This window comes from Sus scrofa, chromosome 16, assembly GCF_000003025.6.
Source record: "Sus scrofa isolate TJ Tabasco breed Duroc chromosome 16, Sscrofa11.1, whole genome shotgun sequence".
NCBI lineage: Eukaryota > Metazoa > Chordata > Mammalia > Artiodactyla > Suidae > Sus > Sus scrofa.
Genome location: NC_010458.4, coordinates 48,548,551 through 48,568,345, shown reverse-complemented (window position 1 = coordinate 48,568,345; position 19,795 = coordinate 48,548,551). Strand labels below are relative to the sequence as shown.

At 38.0% G+C, this 19,795-nt stretch overlaps 1 protein-coding gene across 2 annotated transcripts in view; it reads left to right on the top strand.

The window, feature by feature from the left end:
• Nucleotides 1-19,795, top strand: part of MRPS27 (mitochondrial ribosomal protein S27) — a 133,508-nt gene that overhangs the window by 74,226 nt on the left and 39,487 nt on the right. The window contains exon 5 of one of the 2 annotated variants that reach the window (XM_021076729.1): nucleotides 1,876-1,886. The exons of the other annotated variant lie outside the window; for it this stretch is intronic. Within the exon in view, the coding sequence (XP_020932388.1) occupies nucleotides 1,876-1,886 (11 nt within the window). The remainder of the gene's footprint in view (nucleotides 1-1,875; nucleotides 1,887-19,795) is intronic. 2 annotated transcript variants of the gene reach the window in all.

Here is a 19,795-nt window from a genome sequence, read left to right as displayed (position 1 = left end):
GACAGCCTTCATTTACTATCTTTAGCAAATTTTTTGGTGTGAGAGTAGAGTATTCACTCTTATTTTCTAGGGAACTAGTGTCTGTGCCATAGATATTTGACATTTTCCTATCATCTTTCCCTGAAAGGCCCACAAAACACCTATTTTTGATGCCTTACATATTCATGGGATTTAGAAGGAGAGGGCTAAAGTTGATCTGTTCCAATAGCTGCAGAATGTTTTGTGGATTAAGCCTAAGAACTGTAGTTTCCTGAAAAAAGATAGATCCCATGTTGTTTTTCCACATTATAGAGTCCTTTGATCCAAAAATCTTTTTACTGGTTATTTTCAAAAGTGTAAAGTCATAATTAAGTACAAGGAATTATAGCCATGGCTAGAGAGAAAGCATATCTGACTATTCTGCCTTATATTTATCAAACAAAGAGACTCTAATGGAGTTTTGTATGTGAGGATGTTTGATTTGAAGATAAGTAAGAGATCTTTTAAGGATCAGTATTTAAGGAAGAGATAAGTAGATAAACATATGTTTCAAGAAGAGATTTTTGAGAACAGAAGTTTCGATAGCATCATGAGTTTTTAGGCCAATGACAAATTCCTGAGTATTTCCACATGCCATGTGTCCAGGCAAAAAGACATTGGAGAGAAGTATTTGATGTGAATTCTTTTGAATGGTCTTGGCTGCATCATTTTCTTGACAAATTTCTAGTTATGTTTGTTTATTTTTACCAGGCAGAAGTTTATATTTTGAGGTCTCTTCTGTTCTTTTTAATACCTGTGATTTTAAGACACATGTATCACCAGTTTCTTAGTGATGGACAAGGCTGGGACTTAAAACCAGGCCTTCCAACTTCAGGCCATTAAAATATATGAACACTGTATTTCTTACACACTGTTTCGTGGCTCAGTGTTGAATGGTACCAGGAGGGGAAAGTCAAATCGGTCATTAGTCTCTATTGTATTTGTTAAAGAGAGAAGTTTGTGGATCTTGTATATATAGATTATTAAAATTCTCCATTTGCTGACTTAATAACAGGTAGTAGCAGTTAACACGTATGGCACACTTACGCAAGGCTTTTAAATGGACTGCTGGTCTCTGTGCACTGCACTGTGTTAAATTATCTTTGCCCCTGGTCTTCCCGTCCCTCCCCTCCCAGTCTCCTTCTCCAGTGGAATACAGCCTGTCTTTTAAGGCCTGTCCCAAATTCTGCTACATCCATAAACGTCCCCTGATTTTCACCACTTAAATATGATTTCTCTGACCCCCTTCTATAGAATTTTCTTTTACCTATGCAGGGGTGCTTATGTAGTTTTGTGTTTTGACTCATCAAAAATATGTGTTTACTATTTTTCTTTACTTGAGAAACAATATCGTATGGTAGATAAGAGCATGGCCTCTGGAGCCATCTGTCTAAATTTGAATACAGCCATCTATTGATTCAGTTACTTATATTCCCTGTTCCTCCGTTTCCTCATCCATAAAATGGGGAGTAAAATAGTGCCCATGATTTAGGATACTTATGAGACTTAAAGAAATTAGTACATTATAAGGTCCTTAGCACAATCTTGGGATAGCACAATCTTGGGATAAAGAAAATTGGTATTCAATAAATTTAGCTCTAGTATTGGTTATACTAGGTTGTAACATCTTGGAGAACAAGGACTGTTTCTTCCCTGTACTGCTCTCCTTAGGGAAAATGTATTTTGACTCCAGTTTAAGTTTCTAAGACTAATAGACCCCAAGTATCTTCACTCCCACATTACAAAGATTATCATGGCTCAGGGATAGGAAGAAATAGATGCTTATGAACCATAAAAGTTAAACACCCAGATGGAAGGAACATCACATTTTTTGGAAAGTTATCTGACCCTAAAAAGGAAGGGTTCCTGTAATATACCCATATTGCTCAGCTTCCAGCAGCCAGAAACCAGAAGGGGGCAGCAGAAAGTCAGCTGCTTCCATCTGTGGAGGAAGGGAGAAGCCTAAAGAAGGTATTTCCCATTAGGAACAATCTGCATCCAAACTGATCTCTGATAAGACGTCATTGAATCAGCAGTCAAAATGGAGATTAGACACAAAAAGAGAAGTCTGTTCTGAGGGCTGGGAGCATGACAGGAAAACATTTAAATAGCTGAAATAGAAACTGAGGGACTGCTTTCCAGTGATTTTAGCTCTGATACCTGTAGTGCACAAAAGCAGCTCAGAAAGGATAAAGATGTTTTAATATTGTCAGCATTCCCCACTATTAATTGTACTCTGTTGGGTTTTCTTTTTTCCTAAGCTGTGGAAACTGAGTAGGAATTCCTATTTGTATAACCTATTGTTAAATGGAAAACTGGGCTGACCGATGTGGCCCTACAGGATAGTTTAGAACATACAAAGCTTTCCATATTTAAAAAAAAAAAAATTTGCTTTGAAAAAAAGTAATTACATGCTTTGTAATTTATAAAGGAAAAATCACCTACTTAGTGTTTCCTGCTAGGCTTTTTACTATATCTTTCCATTTTATTTGTTTAAAACTATTAAAACTCACTCTCAGATTTCTATAAATTCAATGCCGTTCCAATGAAAATCTCAGCAGAATTTTTTGTGAAACCTGAGATGATTCTAAAATTCAAATGAAACATTAAAGGGCCAAAAATAACTAAGACAGTTTTAAGAAGTTAAGATAAAATGATTGGTCTACCAGCTAGATAACAAAAATTAATAGAAAGCTACAATAAGTAAAAATGAGATTTTGGACTAGACTAAGGCAAACAGACTAGTGGAACAGAATAGAGTCCAGAAATGTATCGGTATGTAATGGAAACTTGTGGTGTCCTATATATTAAAGGAGAAAGAATGGATTAGTTAATAAATGTTGCTTGGACAATTGATCATCTATATGGAAAAAATTAATTCCCACCTCAGAACACAAATGCATATTTTTAAAATTTAGATTAAAAACCTAAATGGAAAAAGCAAAGTATAAAACTTATAAAGAAATATAGGAAAATATTAATATTTATTATATGACATTGTGAAGGATATTTTGAATGACATTAAAAACTGACAAAAGACTCAGAAATTTTATTTTTTATCTATCTATCTATCTATCTTGCTTTTTAGGGCCTCACCCATGGCGTATGAAGGTTTCCAGGCTAGGGGCTGAATCAGAGCTGTAACTGCCGGCCTACACCACAGCCACAGCAACGCCAGATCCAAGCTGCATCTGCGACCTACATCACAGCTCATGGCAATGCCAGATCCTTAACCCACTGAGCAAAGCCAGAGATGAAACGCACATCCTCATGGATCCTAGTTGGGTTCCTTAGCCTCTGAGCCACGAAGGGTATGCCCAGATTCATAAATTTTGATGCATTAAAGTTTTAAAGTTCTGTATCATAAAAGATACCATTAACAAATTATTACAAGCCAAAGACAAGGGAAGGGTTTTCATTGCCTATAACTGGCGAAGAGTAATATCTAGAATATGTTTATAGATCAATAGAAAAAGAAAATAATCTGATAGACAGATGGATAGAGACTGTGAACCAGCAATTCACAGAATAAAGAACCAGAATGGTCTAAATCACTTTGTTGTACAACAGAAATTATTGCAACGTTGTGAATCAACTATACTTCAGTAAAACTTTTAAAAAACATCGGAATAGTCATCGGTATATGAAAAGATACTCATTAATAATCATTTAAGGTGTATTCACATTCATCAGATGCAAAAATGAAGCATTTTGACCGTAATAATTGTGGCAAAGTAGAGGAGCAACAGGAACTGATGCACTGCTAGTGACGGATGAAAGTTGCAAAGCACCTTAAAGAGCAATTTGACAATAGGGGGTAAAAGTGAGGATGAACATGGTCTTCCACTCAGCTTTTGAATCCCAAGTATATACCTTAGAGAAATGCTGGCCTGCACAAGGATGAAGTTATAAGGTTATTTGTTATAGCATTGGCCATAATAGCAATCTAGACGCAACTTAAATGTTCATTGACAGGAAAGGAGACTAAGTGGGATAGTACCACACAGTGGAAGAGCAAGTAGCAGTGAGAAACAACAAACTAAAGCATGATTCTCTCAAAAACCTAATGAGTGAAAAAAGCATAGTAGGGATCAATATGATACCATTTATGTAGTTTGAAAGCATGTAAAGCAGTGCCTTAGCTTTTGTGTGTATATGGATACATGTATAAAGTGTAAGAGTGTAAAAACATACTCAAAAATGATAAATACATTTGAGATTACCTGTGAGGGGCTGTAGGGTAGAAATAGGATTAGAATATGCATATAGGGAGGCTTACACTCTATCTGTAATACTTTGTTTTGTTAAAAAAGAAAATGTCGGAAATAAATGTGACAAGATTTTAGAATTTGATGAAGATAGTACTTGGGTATATAAATGTTATAGTCTCCATAATTTTTGGAATATTTAAAATACTTCATGATTTTTTAATAATCTTCTCTCACCACACACACACACAAAATCTTGTCATATTTGTTAGAATATTTATTTGAACAGATTTGAGGCTAGTTCCTTTTTATTTTTTTTTTTTTTTTTTTTTTTTGTCTTTTTGCTATTTCTTTGGGCCGCTCCCGCGGCATATGGAGGTTCCCAGGCTAGGGGTCGAATCGGAGCTGTTGCCACCGGCCTACGCCAGAGCCACAGCAACGCGGGATCCGAGCCATGTCTGCAACCTACACCACAGCTCACGGCAATGCCGGATCGTTAACCCACTGAGCAGGGGCAGGGACCGAACCCGCAACCTCATGGTTCCTAGTCGGATTCGTTAACCACTGCGCCACGACGGGAACTCCCCTAGTTCCTTTTTATGTCCTCCTTGAAAAATCCTGAGGATAGGACTGGCCCTCCTTGGGTCAGAGTTCATTTTGGCAAGACAGGGTAATAATATGTTTGGGCCAATTTGGGCCAGGTAACTACCCTTCTTCTAAGAATAATGATCTTGGCCTATGCCAGAGCCACAGCAGTTCGGGATCTGAGCTGCGTCTGCGACCTACCCCACAGCTCACGGCATCGCAGGATCCTTAGCCCACTGAGTGAGGCCAGGGATCAAACCCGCGTACTCATGGATGCTAGTCAGGTTTGTTAACTGCTGAGCCATGACGGGAACTCCAGGGCTCCTTTCTGTACACAACCATTTTAAAATATAAAAACTAATCTTTTTTTTATCACTCAATGAATTTATTACATTAATAGTTATACAATGTTCATCATAATCCAGTTTTATAGGATTTCCATCCCACACCCCCAGAGCATCCCCCCACGCCCCATCTTGTCTCCTTTGGAAACCATAAGTTTTTCAAAGTCCGTGAGTCAGTATCTGTTCTGTAAAGAAGTCCATTGTGTGCTTTTTTCAGATTCCACAAGTCAGTGATAGCATTTGATGTTGGTGTCTCATTGTCTGACTGACTTAGCATGATAATTTCTAGGTCCATCCACGTTGCTGAAAATGCCTTTATTTCATTCCTTTTAATGGCTGAGTAATATTCCATTGTGTATATGTACCACATCTTCTTGATCCAATCCTCTGTCGGTGGTCATTTAGGTTGTTTCCGTGTCTTGGCTATTGCAAATAGTGCTGCAATGAGCATCGGAGTATGTGTGTCTTTGCAAGTCATGGTTTTCTCTGGATAGATGCCCAGGAGTGGGATTGGATTGCTGGATCAAGTGGTACTTCTATTTTTAGTTTTCTGAGGAATTTCCATACTGTTTCCCACAGTGGTTGCACCAATTTACAATCCCTATAAAAACTAATCTTAATTCACAGGTTGTACAAAAATAGGCTGCAGGTTAGATGTGGCGCATAAGCCCCAGTTTGCCAACCCTTCATCTGTACCCTCACCCACTTCCCTATTCTTCAGATTTTCAGGAGGAAACATCCTATTGGGTCATATCATCTATCCTTACTGTGTTTTGTTTTGAGAGGGAAAGTAAAGACTCAAACTTTCACTCCTAAGCTTTCTGATTTTGCAGTTAACTTGGAGCTTGGGGAGCAATCAGTTGCATAGCTATTTTTTATCCAGGATGGGCACAGGTATAATTATCATCACTCCTGCAGCAAATGCTGGATAGTGGCAGATGGCTGGCATGTGCTTCTTTTTCATGTAGGTTCCAGAAGAAAGATGTCCTTACTAACTGATAGACACCCAGTTTACACGAACATTATTTGTACTGATAACTTGACCTTTTTCTTTAGGCATTCCTCTTACATAACTGCTGTACAGTGATTGAATCAAAACATTTACTAGCAATAAAATAGTACAGTCCATATACAAATTGAATACAGTCCATATACAAATTGTGTCAGTTGCCTCCTTAATGTTCTTTATGGATTTTTTTCCCCCCTCATCCTGGATCCAGAGATCCAGACTATTTAGTTTTCATACCTCTTTAGTGTCCTTTAATTTGGAACAGTTCCTCAGCCTTTGGTGGTGGGTGTGTGTATGTTTGTGTGTGTTTGTGTGTGTTTTGACCTTGACATTTTTTAAGAGGATGGGCCTATAGAACGTCCCTCAATTCTACCAAAAATAGGTTTCTCTGGTATTCCCACAGGAGGGAAGAGTTTGCAGATAGGAGTGCCCCAACAGAGATTTGTTCTTCTCAGTGCATCTTAATCAGGTGATACATGTCGATAGTTCATTCCTGCATTGGTGATGTAATTTTGATCACCTTATTAGTAACATGGTATCTACCAGATTTGGCCACGATAAATTCACTGTTTTTCCCTTTGTAATTAGTAAGTGATGTGTGGGGATATACTTTGAGTTAATGAAGTAACCCTGTTTCTCATCAAACTTTTACTCACTAATATTGGTTTGTTTTGATGATTTTCTAATTGTATCATTCTGTCTATATTTTAGTTAGCCTTCTATTGTAAGAAAGACTTAGCCTTTCCCTTCATCTATTTCTTTCTTCATGTATTTCTACCATAAGGACTTTTTATTTTATTCAGTTAGTTCTGATCCGTTACTTGTTTTGATGCTCAGGGTATCCCAGATTTTGGTCAGTAGGAGACCATCTCTCTAGCCTTGTTCCGTTTGTCCCCATCATTCTTTGAGCATTTTCTTATTTTCTAGCATATCAGAAGATATTTTAGTCTCATACTATCACCTGCCCAGTCCAGTTGGAATTAGCTGATTTGCCAGAGGAAAATGTATGGAGAAGTCAATCTGGATGTCAGGTGTGCTCATTGCTAGTGTAGTGTGATGTCAGAGGGCAGAGCTCAAACCTCAATCTATCATTCATTCATCTCTCTGTCATCTGTGTATATATTTAAAACCATCTTCTTGCTGATGCCTCCAATTCCAGTCTAACAATTCACGTTTCATTTTAGTCTTACCCTCTACCTTATTTTGTAATTCTGTTCTGACAGTGAGAAATCTGATTCTCATTATTTTTTGTCATAAATGTTCTGCTGATATTTTCTCCTAGTACAAATTTTTGTCTTTAGTTTCTTAAAGGCATGTTTTGATGAGCAGACATTTTTAATTTTGATGAAATCTAATTTAGCAATCTTTTATTTTATGGTTATTGTTTTCTGTGTCCTAAATATTTATTGCTGATACCTTGGTCATAGGTATTCTTCTGTTTTCTTCTTCTTCTTCTTCTTCTTTTTTTTTTTTTAATCTTTTCTAAGGCCACTTCCCGTGGCATATGGAGGTTCCCAGGCTAGGGGTCTAATAGGAGCTGTAGCTGCCAGCCTATGCCAGAGCCACAGCAATGCGGGATCCAAGCCAAATCTGCGACCTACACCATAGCTCACGGCAACGCCGAATCCTTAACCCACTGACCAAGGCCAGGGATCGAACCTGAAACCTTATGGTTCCTAATCGGATTCGTTAACCACTGCACCACGATGGGAACTCCCTATTTTCTTAAAAACATAATTTTAAATTGTGTTTCTGTTTAATTTTAGATCTCAAAACAGTTCTTGTGTGACATGTGTTGACATTCGTCTTTTTCCATATGTATGTTTCTACTTTTCTCTATTCTTTTCCCCTTGTAATTAGTAAATAATGTATGGGGAGATACTTTGAGGTTCCATTGATCTGTCTATCCAAATGCTGATACCATACTTTTAATCTGATCCATTTTAATCTGATCCATTGTCCTTTTAATCTATCCAAATGTTAATACTATACTCTTAATTACTGTATTCTAAAGCCAAGTACTGTAAATCCTTCAACTTTGTTCTTTTTCAATATAATTATGGTTATTTTAGGTCCTTTACCTTTCCATATGCTAGAATTAGATTGTCAGTTTCTGTTAAACAGATCTGGAATTCTGATCAGAATTTCATTAAATCTATAGATCAGTTTAAGAAGAAATGACATAATAATTGGTTCTTAATATGATGTCATAAAATATTGAATCTTCTAATCCATGAATATGGTTTCTTCCTGTACCCTCCACCCCACCAGCGTCCCTCCCTTCCCCCATCTGTTTTTTTCAGGTCAGTATAGGTATCCTGTCTTATTAAATTTATTTCAAAGTATTTTATGGGTTTTGATGTTATGTTATTTTAGTTATTTGCTGTAAGAAATACAACTGATCAATTGATTTTTGTATCTTGACCCTGCATCCCAAGAACTTGATAGATTCACTTATTAGCTCTAATAGTTATTTTTAGATTCCTTGGTGTTTTCTACATACCCCATCATATTGTCTGTGAATAGAAATATATTTATATCTTTCTTTACAAATTTTAGGCCTTTTAATTTTTTTCTTCCCTTATTGCACTAGCTAGGACCTCTATTACAATATACAATAGTAAGTAAAAGTAGTAGAAGCAGATGTCTTTGCTTTTTTCCCTAATCTGGGCAGAACATGTTTAATATATCACCATTAAGAATGATGTTAGTATGGGTTTTTCATAGGTACCCTTTTATCAGGTTGAGGAAGTTCACTTTTATTCCTAGTTTCCTGACTATTTTTATCATGCATGGATGCCAAATTTTGTTACATACAGAGACTATCATGTGGATTTTCTCTTCCTTTCTGTTCTAATGCTGAATTACTTTGGCTTTCAAGTGTTAATCCAGCCTTGCATTCTGGGGATGAACGCCCAAGAATGTATTGTCTGGATGTGTTCTTAATTTATTAATATTTGTTAGAAATGTTTATGTTGTCAGTAATACTGGTCTCTAAATTTCTTTGCTCGTAACGTCCTTGTGTGATTTTGCCATCAGGATTATGTGATGTCGTAAAATGTATTGGAAAATGTTCTTTCCTTTTATTATCTGAATTTCGATTTAAGATTTATGTTATTTCCTCCACATTTGATTGCATTCGCCAGTGAAGTCATCTGGGCCTGGAGTTTTCTTAAGATTTTAAATTATAAATTAGTTTTTAAAAACTAATGTAGTTTTATTTTATGTTTTTTATTATTGGTGAGATTGACATGTTCTCAATGTAGTTTTATTTTATATTTTTTATTATTGGTGAGATTGATATGTTCTTACATGCTTAAAAGCCATTCCAAATGCTGTGAACTTTCTTTTCTTATTTCTTATCCTGTTTTTCTGCTGAGTTACTGGTCTTTTTCATTGATTTGTAGGACCTCTCAATGTTTAGGGAATAGCCTTGAGTTGATTGATATTTTTCTCAATTCTTTTTTTTTTTCTTTTAATTTGCTTCATGGTAGGTTTTGCTAGGTAGACGTTTTAATTTTTTATGTAACTAAAGGGATCAATCTTTTCTTTTATGGGTTTTGCATCAGGCTAAGAGTGACACTCTATCCCAAGACATTTTCCCATATTTTCTAAAAGTGAACATATGCCTTTTTTTTAACATGTAAATATGCAGTTCACCTGGAATTTATTTGTGTTTAATTATGTAAGGTACAGATTCATATATACACATACCCTTACCCATGCCTAATGCAAATAGCTACCCAGTTACCTTAATGCCATTTACCGAATAATCCATATTTTGCCTACTGATATGAATGCTGCCTTATCATATATTAATTTCTTGTTTGGGTTTCTGAACTTTCTGTGTTTGTTGTTCCACTGATCTGCCTTTTCATTTATTAGCATCGTCTTTGTTTTAATTATTGTGGCTTCTTACTGTGTTTTGATATCTGATGATGAAGTCCACAATTCTGGCCACTTTGCTCAGCCTCCATCATTCCCCTTTTCCTTTGTTTAACACTCTTGTTAATTGTTAGAAATGTTTTGCAGATACCCTATTTGAATATACATTGTCTTTCCTCCCTTGTTGGGAGGCTCAAGTGATGGTTGAAAGTCTCAGATATGTGACCAGGACACCAAAGAGCTTTTAAGGCATGCTTGTGCAAATAAAAAAACTGCCTCTTCTAGGCAGAGAAATTAGAGAAAAACCACCTTTTTTTCTGAAAGATGCAGCCTTGTATTTGCTTACACACTTACTAGGACTGATTTTTGTCCCTGTTCCCACTTTTGGGCTACTTTACAAAGTAAACTTGTACATAACAATTTTGAATTGTACTGCACCATATGAATAATATGGTCAATGAAAGAATTACCAAGAAAGCCAGATGCCTCTTCCTTCCTTTGTCTCTTCCTTCCCATCGGAGCTGCTGGCTTCAGAGCCGGCTGGTTACATCATTTTCAGTAATGCGCGTCCTTAAGAGGGAGTGCAAATGGCTGTTCACACAGACTCCCTGCTTTCAGGAATGCTCAGCCAGAGTGGGATGAAATGAACAAAACTCTCAAAAGTCCATTTGGCCACCCATCAATTGGAGCGGAATTGTGGGTCGTCAGAATAAAGGTCTACTAATACAATTACCTTTGCCGGTATGAATGTACGTTGTCATCTCATTTTTGTTTATCTTTCTAAAATAAGAGCCTGCAAAATTGAAAGAGCAGATACTGTTTTTGCCCTTCGTTTGTAGATGAAAGATGTAGGCCAGAGAACTTTTCCAAAGTCAAACAGCTAGTGGGTGACAGCAGAGGGCAGTCATCCTAGATCTTTTGAAGTTCTGGTTCTTCCTCTGAGCCTTTTCCCCATATCACCCAATCTCATAAAAACATTATTTGTCAGCTCCACAAACATTCATGCATATTAAATTTAAATTATGAAATTGTGGTGATGTGTTTCATTCTCCTGAAAGTACATTCTCATGTTTCTGGCTAGGTGTTCATATCACCGTCCCTAGTGGTGCCAAAACATTTTCCTTCCTATTCAAAAACAATCATGGGGTAAAGAGAATAATAAAATCTTTTCAAGGACAAAGGCAGAATTTGCCTGATGTTTGTTTTGATTCACTAGCAAGCCTCTGGGCTTTTAGAAGATTGGAAGAAAGAATGATTTGAAAGTAAGGCTATATTCTGATATAGTTCTGTGGTAAATTACGTTTGTCATGTTTATGATTCTGAAATTTTATTGTATTTTAAGGAGCTTTGACTTTTAGATCTTTTTCTTTTTCTTTTCCCCACCAAAAGAAGAGTTTTTAATTTTGGATGAATATAGGTTTGAAACCAAGTAAGGAAACTGCTGAGGCTAGTTTTGGTGCCCATGTTGTTGCTGAAGCTGGAGTCACTGTGAAAGTGGTTTTTAATGCCTCTCTGTAATTTTTTCCCTTCTCTCTTTTCATTTCTAAGTATTACTTTTCTGTGCCTAATTGTTTAGCTCCGCAGTTAGATCATTTTGGCCACGTACTTTGTAGTGATTCACAAAGTTCACCTGGAAAGTTTTTGGAAAGCAACATCTGAGCACACTTTTTTTTTTTTTTTAAGATCTTGATATCTTATTACTGCAAGATAGTACAGATTCTTTTTAATTTGTTTTGATATCTGTATCTTTGGCAGCAGTAAGTTTGATTTTGGGTGCAGATATTTGTGACTTTGGATAAAATGTACTTCTGGAGAACCACCGATCTAAGGTGAACTTTTTATTATATCTTGATTTTGTATTCCCAGCACTTATCTGTGCCTGGAGCATAGTTGAGGCTCAATAAATATTTGTTGAATAAAGTCTGTAAGCACATTAACATCATTTAAAACCCTGACTACGTACACTTTGTCTTCTTCTGTTTGAACCCATTGTTTGACTAAGGACAGATTTTTAGACAATTTCAAATAAATTTCATTGTGAAACAGAATATCAGTCTAGGGAAGTGGTGTGGTTGGCAGTAAGCCCTGGACTGCAAGTTCCATGTGGTTCTACCAAAATGATTTTTATAGTCTGATGCTTGTCATGTCACAGCCTTGCTGACCTCAGTTTCATCATCTTTAAAATGAATATAGAAAATTGTGTAGGTGTCACTCAGCTCATGTGTGTAGAGATCTCTGGAAACATTAAAGCATCATCTGGGTGTAAAGAGGCACCCATTGCTCTCGAGATGGCTTTCCCTAGAGCTCTGAGCCCCACTTGGGAAGGTTTGGGGACCCTTTTGCCATAAAATTCAGCATGTTTTCTACTGTGAGGAAAGGTTCATGAACCTAATGGCAACACACATTTCTGGCTCCTTCCATAATACTCCTTCCAAATACTCTCCTGTAATTGAGTAACATTTTTTTAGTCATTTTTCTGCCTATAGCTAAAAACTGAGTCGGCAGCAGTTATGTAAAACCTAAAAAAAAGTGCACAGTGCCACTTTGGGGACTTCATTTGCATTCACACCCAGCCACTGAAGGTTACCATGCAACTCGGTTACCTGGGTTAGGCGTGTGTACACTGTATCTAGCGGTCCTGCAGGGAAGCTGATACAGATACCCACTTCCTAACGTGATAGGAGTGGGTTGAAAAAGGAAGGTATGGGTCTTAGAAATAGGAGAAGCATGCAATGCGGACTCTGATTTTCTAGCCCTAATGTCTTTCAACTCTATGAGAATAACATAGACATATGTCCTCTCTCAAATTGTCCTCTCTCAAATTGTCACCCCTTTCTGTTCTTCATGATTTCTTCTTTTTTTTTTTTTTTTAGGGCTGCACCCGCAGCATATGGAGGTTCCCAGGCTAGGGGTCAGATCGGAGCTGCAGCTGCTGGCCTATACCACAGCCACAGCAACACGGGATCCAAGCTGAGTCTGCTGCTTACACCACAGCTCATGGAACACTGGATCATTAACCTACTGAGCGAGGCCAGGGATCGAACCTGCATCCTCATGGATATTAGTCAAATTTGTTTCCACTGAGCCATGACAGGAACTCCTGACATGATTTCTCTTTAATATCCTAGCATCTGTGGTTTACTTTTTATCTTCTCAACTGAGGCTTCTTCTTCCTCCACATTCTTGGATCTTCCCCTGCTCTGTCCTATGGAATATCATCTATAGATCAAGCTCTAACTTGTTTCCTATTTTTGTTCCTAGCACGTATGTTCAAATTTTATTTATAGCAAGCCTTCAAAAAAAAAATACCATCAACAGAAGTTCCTGCTGTGGCACAGTAAGTTAATGTTCTGGCGTTACCTCTGCAACAGCTCGGGTTCAATCCCCATCCAGATGCAGTGGGTTACAGATCCAGCATTGCAGCAGCTGTGGGATAGGCCGCAGCTATGCTCAGATTCAATTCCTGGTCCGGGAACTTCCATATGCTGTGGGTGCAGGCAAAAAAAAAAAACTTTTATCAGAATCCTGCTTTCACTTTAATAATCTGATCATTAGTTTAAAATAAGATATTTAATCTCAGTTAAATTAATTACTGTCACAAATCTTCTTGAAGTCATAATCTTGGTTTTTATAATGGAATCTAGCTTCTTTTTCAATTAAGACACTGGCTATTGCTGTGTTTTACAAGTTGTATTCATGGCTTCTTGGATTTACAGTCCCCACTTGTAAACTAGAGGGTGAACATCATCATTCACTTATTTATAACTATGAGGCGTTTGTCCAAGTGAACTTTCTTTATTAAGGTGATAAAACTGTGTGACTCATATGTTCTCACAGTCATCAGTAGGTCCGCTATCATTTAAGAGATTAGAAGTTAGAAGAGGAATAAAATGATTATCCAAGCCTTTCCACTCCATTCCATAGGGTCGTTCCCTTTCTTGATGCTACACATTTCAGAAATTGCCCAGACTGTTTATATGATTTGGTTCCAACCTAATTTTCTAGCCAGATATCACTAATCCCTAACATAAACCCTACATTTATGGGAATTATCTTTCCTGGCTCATTCAGTTTTGCTTAACAAGTATTAATTGTATTTCATCTGTAAATCGGACCCTGCCCTTGCTCTGGGGATTCATTCCTTTCCTTTTAAAAGTTTGCCAGCAGGTTAAGGATCCAGCATTGTCTCTGCTGTGGCTTGGGTCACAGCTGTGACATGGGTTTGATCTCTGGCCCGGGAATTTCTACATGCCGCAGATGCCCCCCCCTCCCCCCAAAAAAATCTGCCAGATGTTCAGTGTCCAGACTCTGTGATTCCATTTCAGATCACTTCAGCCAGCAGTAACCCTTCCTTGCCCACTGGTATAACTTAGCTTGCATCGCTTAGCTTACATTGGTCGCAAGTCACCTAGCTTTGTGATGTTATCAAATTGTGAGATTATCTGCATTTGAATTAAACTTTGTCTAATGAGACTTGATAATTAGCAATGGGCCTTAAAAGTATTGGAGTTCCTGTTGTGGCTCAGCGTTAATGAGCCTGACTGGTATTCCTAAGGACATGGGTTTGATCCCTGGCCCCACTCAGTGGGTTAAGGATCTGGCAATGCTGTGAGCTGTGGTGTAGGTCACAGATGCGACATGGATCCTGCATGGCTGTGGTATAGGCTGGCAGCTGTATCTCCGATTGGACCCCTAGCCTGGGAACCTCCATATGCCGTGGGTGTGGCCCTAAAAAAAAAAAAAAAGATTGTAGGGAGTTCCCGTCGTGGCGCAGTGGTTAACGAATCCGACTAGGAACCATGAGGTTGCGGGTACGGTCCCTGCCCTTGCTCAGTGGGTTAACGATCCGGCGTTGCCGTGAGCTGTGGTGTCGGTTGCAGATGCGGCTCGGATCCCGCGTTGCTGTGGCTCTGGCGTAGGCCGGTGGCTACGGCTCCGATTCAACCCCTAGCCTGGGAACCTCCATATGCTGCAGAAGCGGCCCAAAGAAATAGCAAAAAGACCAAAAAAAAAAAAAAAAAGATTGTATATGCAATAAATGTTCAGTAATTGCCTGTTAAATAAATATCTGCAAAGATCCTGTTTCCAAATAAGGTCACGTCACAGGTTCTAGAGGTTGGGACTTCAACGTATCTTTCTAGGTGACACAGTTGAACCCATCACACTCATTCTCTCTCTCTCCTCTTTTTTTTTTTAATGAAATTCGTAAATTAACCATTTTAAAGTGAACAATTTAGTAGCATTGAGTTTGTTCACATTGTTGTGCAATAGCCACCTTTATCTGGTTCCAAAATATTTTCATCATCCCAAAGGGAAACCCCACACCCATTAAGCAGTTATTCCTCATTACCCCCTTCTCCTAGCCCCTGGCAACCATAGCCTGCTTTCTGCATCTAGATTTATCTGTTCTGGACTGTTCATATAAATGGAATTGTACAGTATGTGACCTTTTGTTTCTGGTTTCTTCCACTTAGAATAATGTTTTCAGAGTTCATCCATTTGTAGCACTTATCAGTACTTCATGCCTTTTTTGTGGTTGAACAGAATTCCATTATATGTGCTCTATGCACCGAAGGGGGAAAAGAAAAAGGATTTCAGCAGATTGAAGGAGACCCACTCACACTAAAGAAGCAATTTGTTTTTCTCATCCTACTGATTCAAATGTTAATCTTATCTAGAAACACTCTCCCAGACACATCAGAATAATATTTAACCAAATACCTGGGTATCCTGTAGCCCTGTCAAGTTGACACATAAAGTTCACTATCACACAGGTTACACGAGGCAGGCGTGAAGAACTGTCACTTTGTTCCTGGGAGAGCTCCTATGAAATGTTCATTCTCCCTTCCATCAACAAGAGGGAGCTCCCTTCTCCTTTTCTTCCATCTCCTTGCTTTTAGCACCCCTTTTGTTTGGGGGAATTGGTTTATTACTGTTGTTCGTGACTGGTAATGTGGAGGTTTCCTGTGACACTTGTCATCCTCTAAGGGAATGTCCAGTAGTAAGTCCAGAAGTGCCTCGTTGAATTTATCTTTGTACTTCTGGCATTCAACAGTATCCAGTGAGTGGTTATTGTTTGCTAAACTATTGTAGTTGAACTTCAGAGTGCTATTCCTGGGGGCTTTAGGGGGAGAAAGGAAGCTATGAGTCCACAAAAAAAGTCACTGAATAGAGATACTAGCAATAGCTTTCCTTTCAGTGCTGACCAAATGATCATATGTTGCTGAGTCTCCCAACGACGTTTTCAGTGGATACTCTTTATTTTTCTCACCCTATAGATAAGAAAATCAAGAATCAAAAAATTAAGTAGCTTGCCTAAAAACACACATAGGCTAGGAAGTGGCTGGTGATAGGATCAAACCCATGCCAGAGAGTCAAAGCCCTACTTTTTAACCATTGTGCCATACCGCTTTTCCCAAATAGAGGTTAGCAAGTATAGTGTGCATTGGTATATGTGTTTGAACTTGCCGACTAAAAAGAGTTTATAGTGGAGGTCCCATTGTGGCACAGCAGAGGCGGTTCCGACTAGGAACCATGGGATCTCAGTTCAATCCCTGGCCTTGCTCAGTGGGTTGAGGATCTGGCATTGCCGTGAGCTGTGGTATAGGTCACAGACGTGGCTCGGGTCCTTCATGGCTGTGGCTCTGGCATAGGCCAGCAGCTGTGGCTCCGATTGGTGTCTTGGCCTGGAAACCTGCATGTGCCATGGGTGCGGCACTGAAAAGACAAAAAGAGAAAAAAAAAGTTTGTAGTTATGGCAGATAACCTACACGTGTCCTGCCGAAGTTTAGATCTACTCTTGGCAGACAGTCGTCTTTGATCATGGACTTACTTCAGCTGTCATGATTCAGCCTTAGAGTCCTTCTCAATATAGCAATGTAATGGCCACTGCTGACAGACCAGAAATGGCCTACAAATGAAATCTCTGTTATCTTAAGGCCGTGGTAATGTGACGTAATGGGCAGTGGACAGGAAAGAGGTTATGGGTAATTATGGTAACTAATCCTTGTTTTGCTTTGTGGTAGAGACATTGCATTACATCAGTTCCCCCTTCATACTCATAAGTACTATAGAAGTATCAGAGCTACTGCTGCTGAAAGTATTTATTTCATTTTTTCTACCCTTACTGTTCTCTCATGATCTAGTAGAAAAATGCAATACAGCAAGCATCTGGATTGCACTAACAGGTTTGGTTTTTTTTTTTTATGCGTCTGTAGCAGGTGGGTACTTTTTTAAAATCACAGTTTCCTGACCAGCATTATAATTACATCAGTGTAGCAATCTTCAGAAGCATGTGGAAGGTGCCACTTAAATGTAAATGATTTAGTTAATTATTGCAGAAGGTAATATGAAACTTGGCATTTTGTTGCCCTGGAAACACAGCCTGGCATTCCATGTATATTCGGAACCACTTAATTACGTGTAACAACATTTTGACTGCTTGACTGTTAAAACTAGATTCTTTTATATCTGGTACATATTTTATTATGCAGTGATTTTTACATTCTCTCTTAGTGGATATTCATTTTATCTCTACTGTTTTTAGCACAAAAACAGATTTTTTTAAATGTTTAGGTATAAGGAGCAGGAGAAGCCCTCTTCCCTCTCTGATTATATTGTGGTGAACTTTTCTCCATGATAAAAGTTGCCGTGAATCCTGTTTGATTCGGAATACAGCAGCCAAAACGTTTGTGTGATTTATCTTCAAATTATGAGTCTGTAGATAGAAAGGAGAAATAAAACAGTAGGGTAAACAAACATCAATGCCTGAAAGACTGGATATATTACTTAAGAAATATGTTACGTGAAGAGATTTTTAAAGCATACTTGTATCTTTATACCAGAGTAAATTCCAATTGATCTAAGAATCAAATTTAAGAAGCAAAACCATCTAAATATGTGAAAATACAATAGGCAAATGTTTTTGTAATCTTGACACGTGAACACATTTCTAAATATGATGTAAATGTCAAAAATCATGTCACAAAGGAGTTTTCTTACTGCACAGCGGGTTAAATATCTGGTCTTGTCATTGCAGCAGGTGGGATCGCTGCTGTGGCGTGGGTTTGATCCCTAGCCTGGCAGTTTAATTTCCACAGGCCATGGGTGCAGCAAAAAAAAAACAAAACAAACAAAAAAATAAAAAACACAACAGTTTTGACAGTGTGAAAATTTTAAAAGTAAAATATAAGAATGCCTTTAAGTTAAATGAGAAACAGTAATTACAATATTTGTTTAATAATCATAATAAAAAAATTAATAATTTAAAGTTCCTGTTGTGGCTCAGCCACTTAAAAACCTGACTAGTATCCATGAGGATGTCAGTTCGATCCCTGGCCTTGTTCAGTGGGTTGAGGATCTGGCATTGCTGAAAGCTGGGGGATAGGTCACAGATGCAACTCGGATCTGGTGTTGCTGTGGCTGTGGTGTAGAGCAGGCAGCTGCAGCTCTGATTTGACCCCTAGCCCTGGAACTTCCATGTGCCACAAGTGCAGCCCGAAAAAGAAAAAGTTCTAATAATAGAAAGATAAACATTCAATAGAAGAAAGTTTAAGAAGCGGTTCTAGAAACAAGGGAAGGAAATAACTAGTAAGCATGTGAAAAGCTGTTCAGCCTTACCACTAAATAACATAATGAAATCCTTTTTGCCTGTCATTTTGAGGAAGATTTAAAATTTACCAATACCCGTTCTTATGGCAGCAGACATTCTTAGCAAACTGGTCGGAACGTAAGTTGGTACTTTTTGGAAAGAATTTATTCTAAGGAGAAATTTGTACATAGGTCAAGAAAATTAACTATAGCTTTGTTTATAATAGTGAAAAGTGCCCATCATTACTTAAATCACTAGAGGATTAGTTAAATAAACAGTGGAAAACTAGCTCTAGGTGGTGAGAATTCAGGTGATTTTTACATGAAAAAATCACATGTTAATTTTACATAAAAACTGATACATTTATATCAGAAAAGATAACTTCTTGCAATTAAAAAAAGTTTTCAAATGGGAGCTTGTGAAAAAGTAATTAGGGGAATTAGATTTTTTAACTTGGTAGAACAGAGGCTAATAGATTTTCAGGAGGTCTGGTAGTGGAATTCAGAGCGTGGAGTTTTCTGGATTAGGTTATCTGAGTGATCTTAAGTCACCTTAGACCATCGGAGAGCAAGAATACAGAATGTTGAAGACCCGTAGTCGAGGCAAATGGGAAGACTGAGTAGCTATAATATGCTCAGCTTTGAACATGGTGTGTTTAAAAAATCTGTATGGGGTCCAAATGGAGATGTCTGGGAAGCAGCTGAATGTATAGGTCTTCAGCTGGGGGAGATATTTGGTCTGAAGATGGAGATTCAATAGTCACCTGCAGCTAAGCTTTTTTATTACCTACATTTTCACCTAAGGTCTTTAGTCCTTGAAATCATGAAGAGGAAATGGTTCATATTCAGCCTAGATCATAAAAAGCATGCAATTTGTTGTTTCTCTTTGCTTTTTAAGCCTCTAAAAACAAGAGAATATGGTAGGTTTTATATCGCACATTAGACATCAGTGCATTTTAGAACAGCACTGACACTTCACTTGGATGTGTGGGCTTTCCTTGCATTTTCTCTGGTCAGAGTTCTTTGATGTCATCTTTCTTTGTTGGGACTTCTGATCTTTGAGGAACTATGGTCGCAGGAACCCTCCAAGTCTTTGACCTTCTTGTGGACCAAATCCTCAGGTTATAAGCAGTACATTCCAGTACTCTAAATAATTG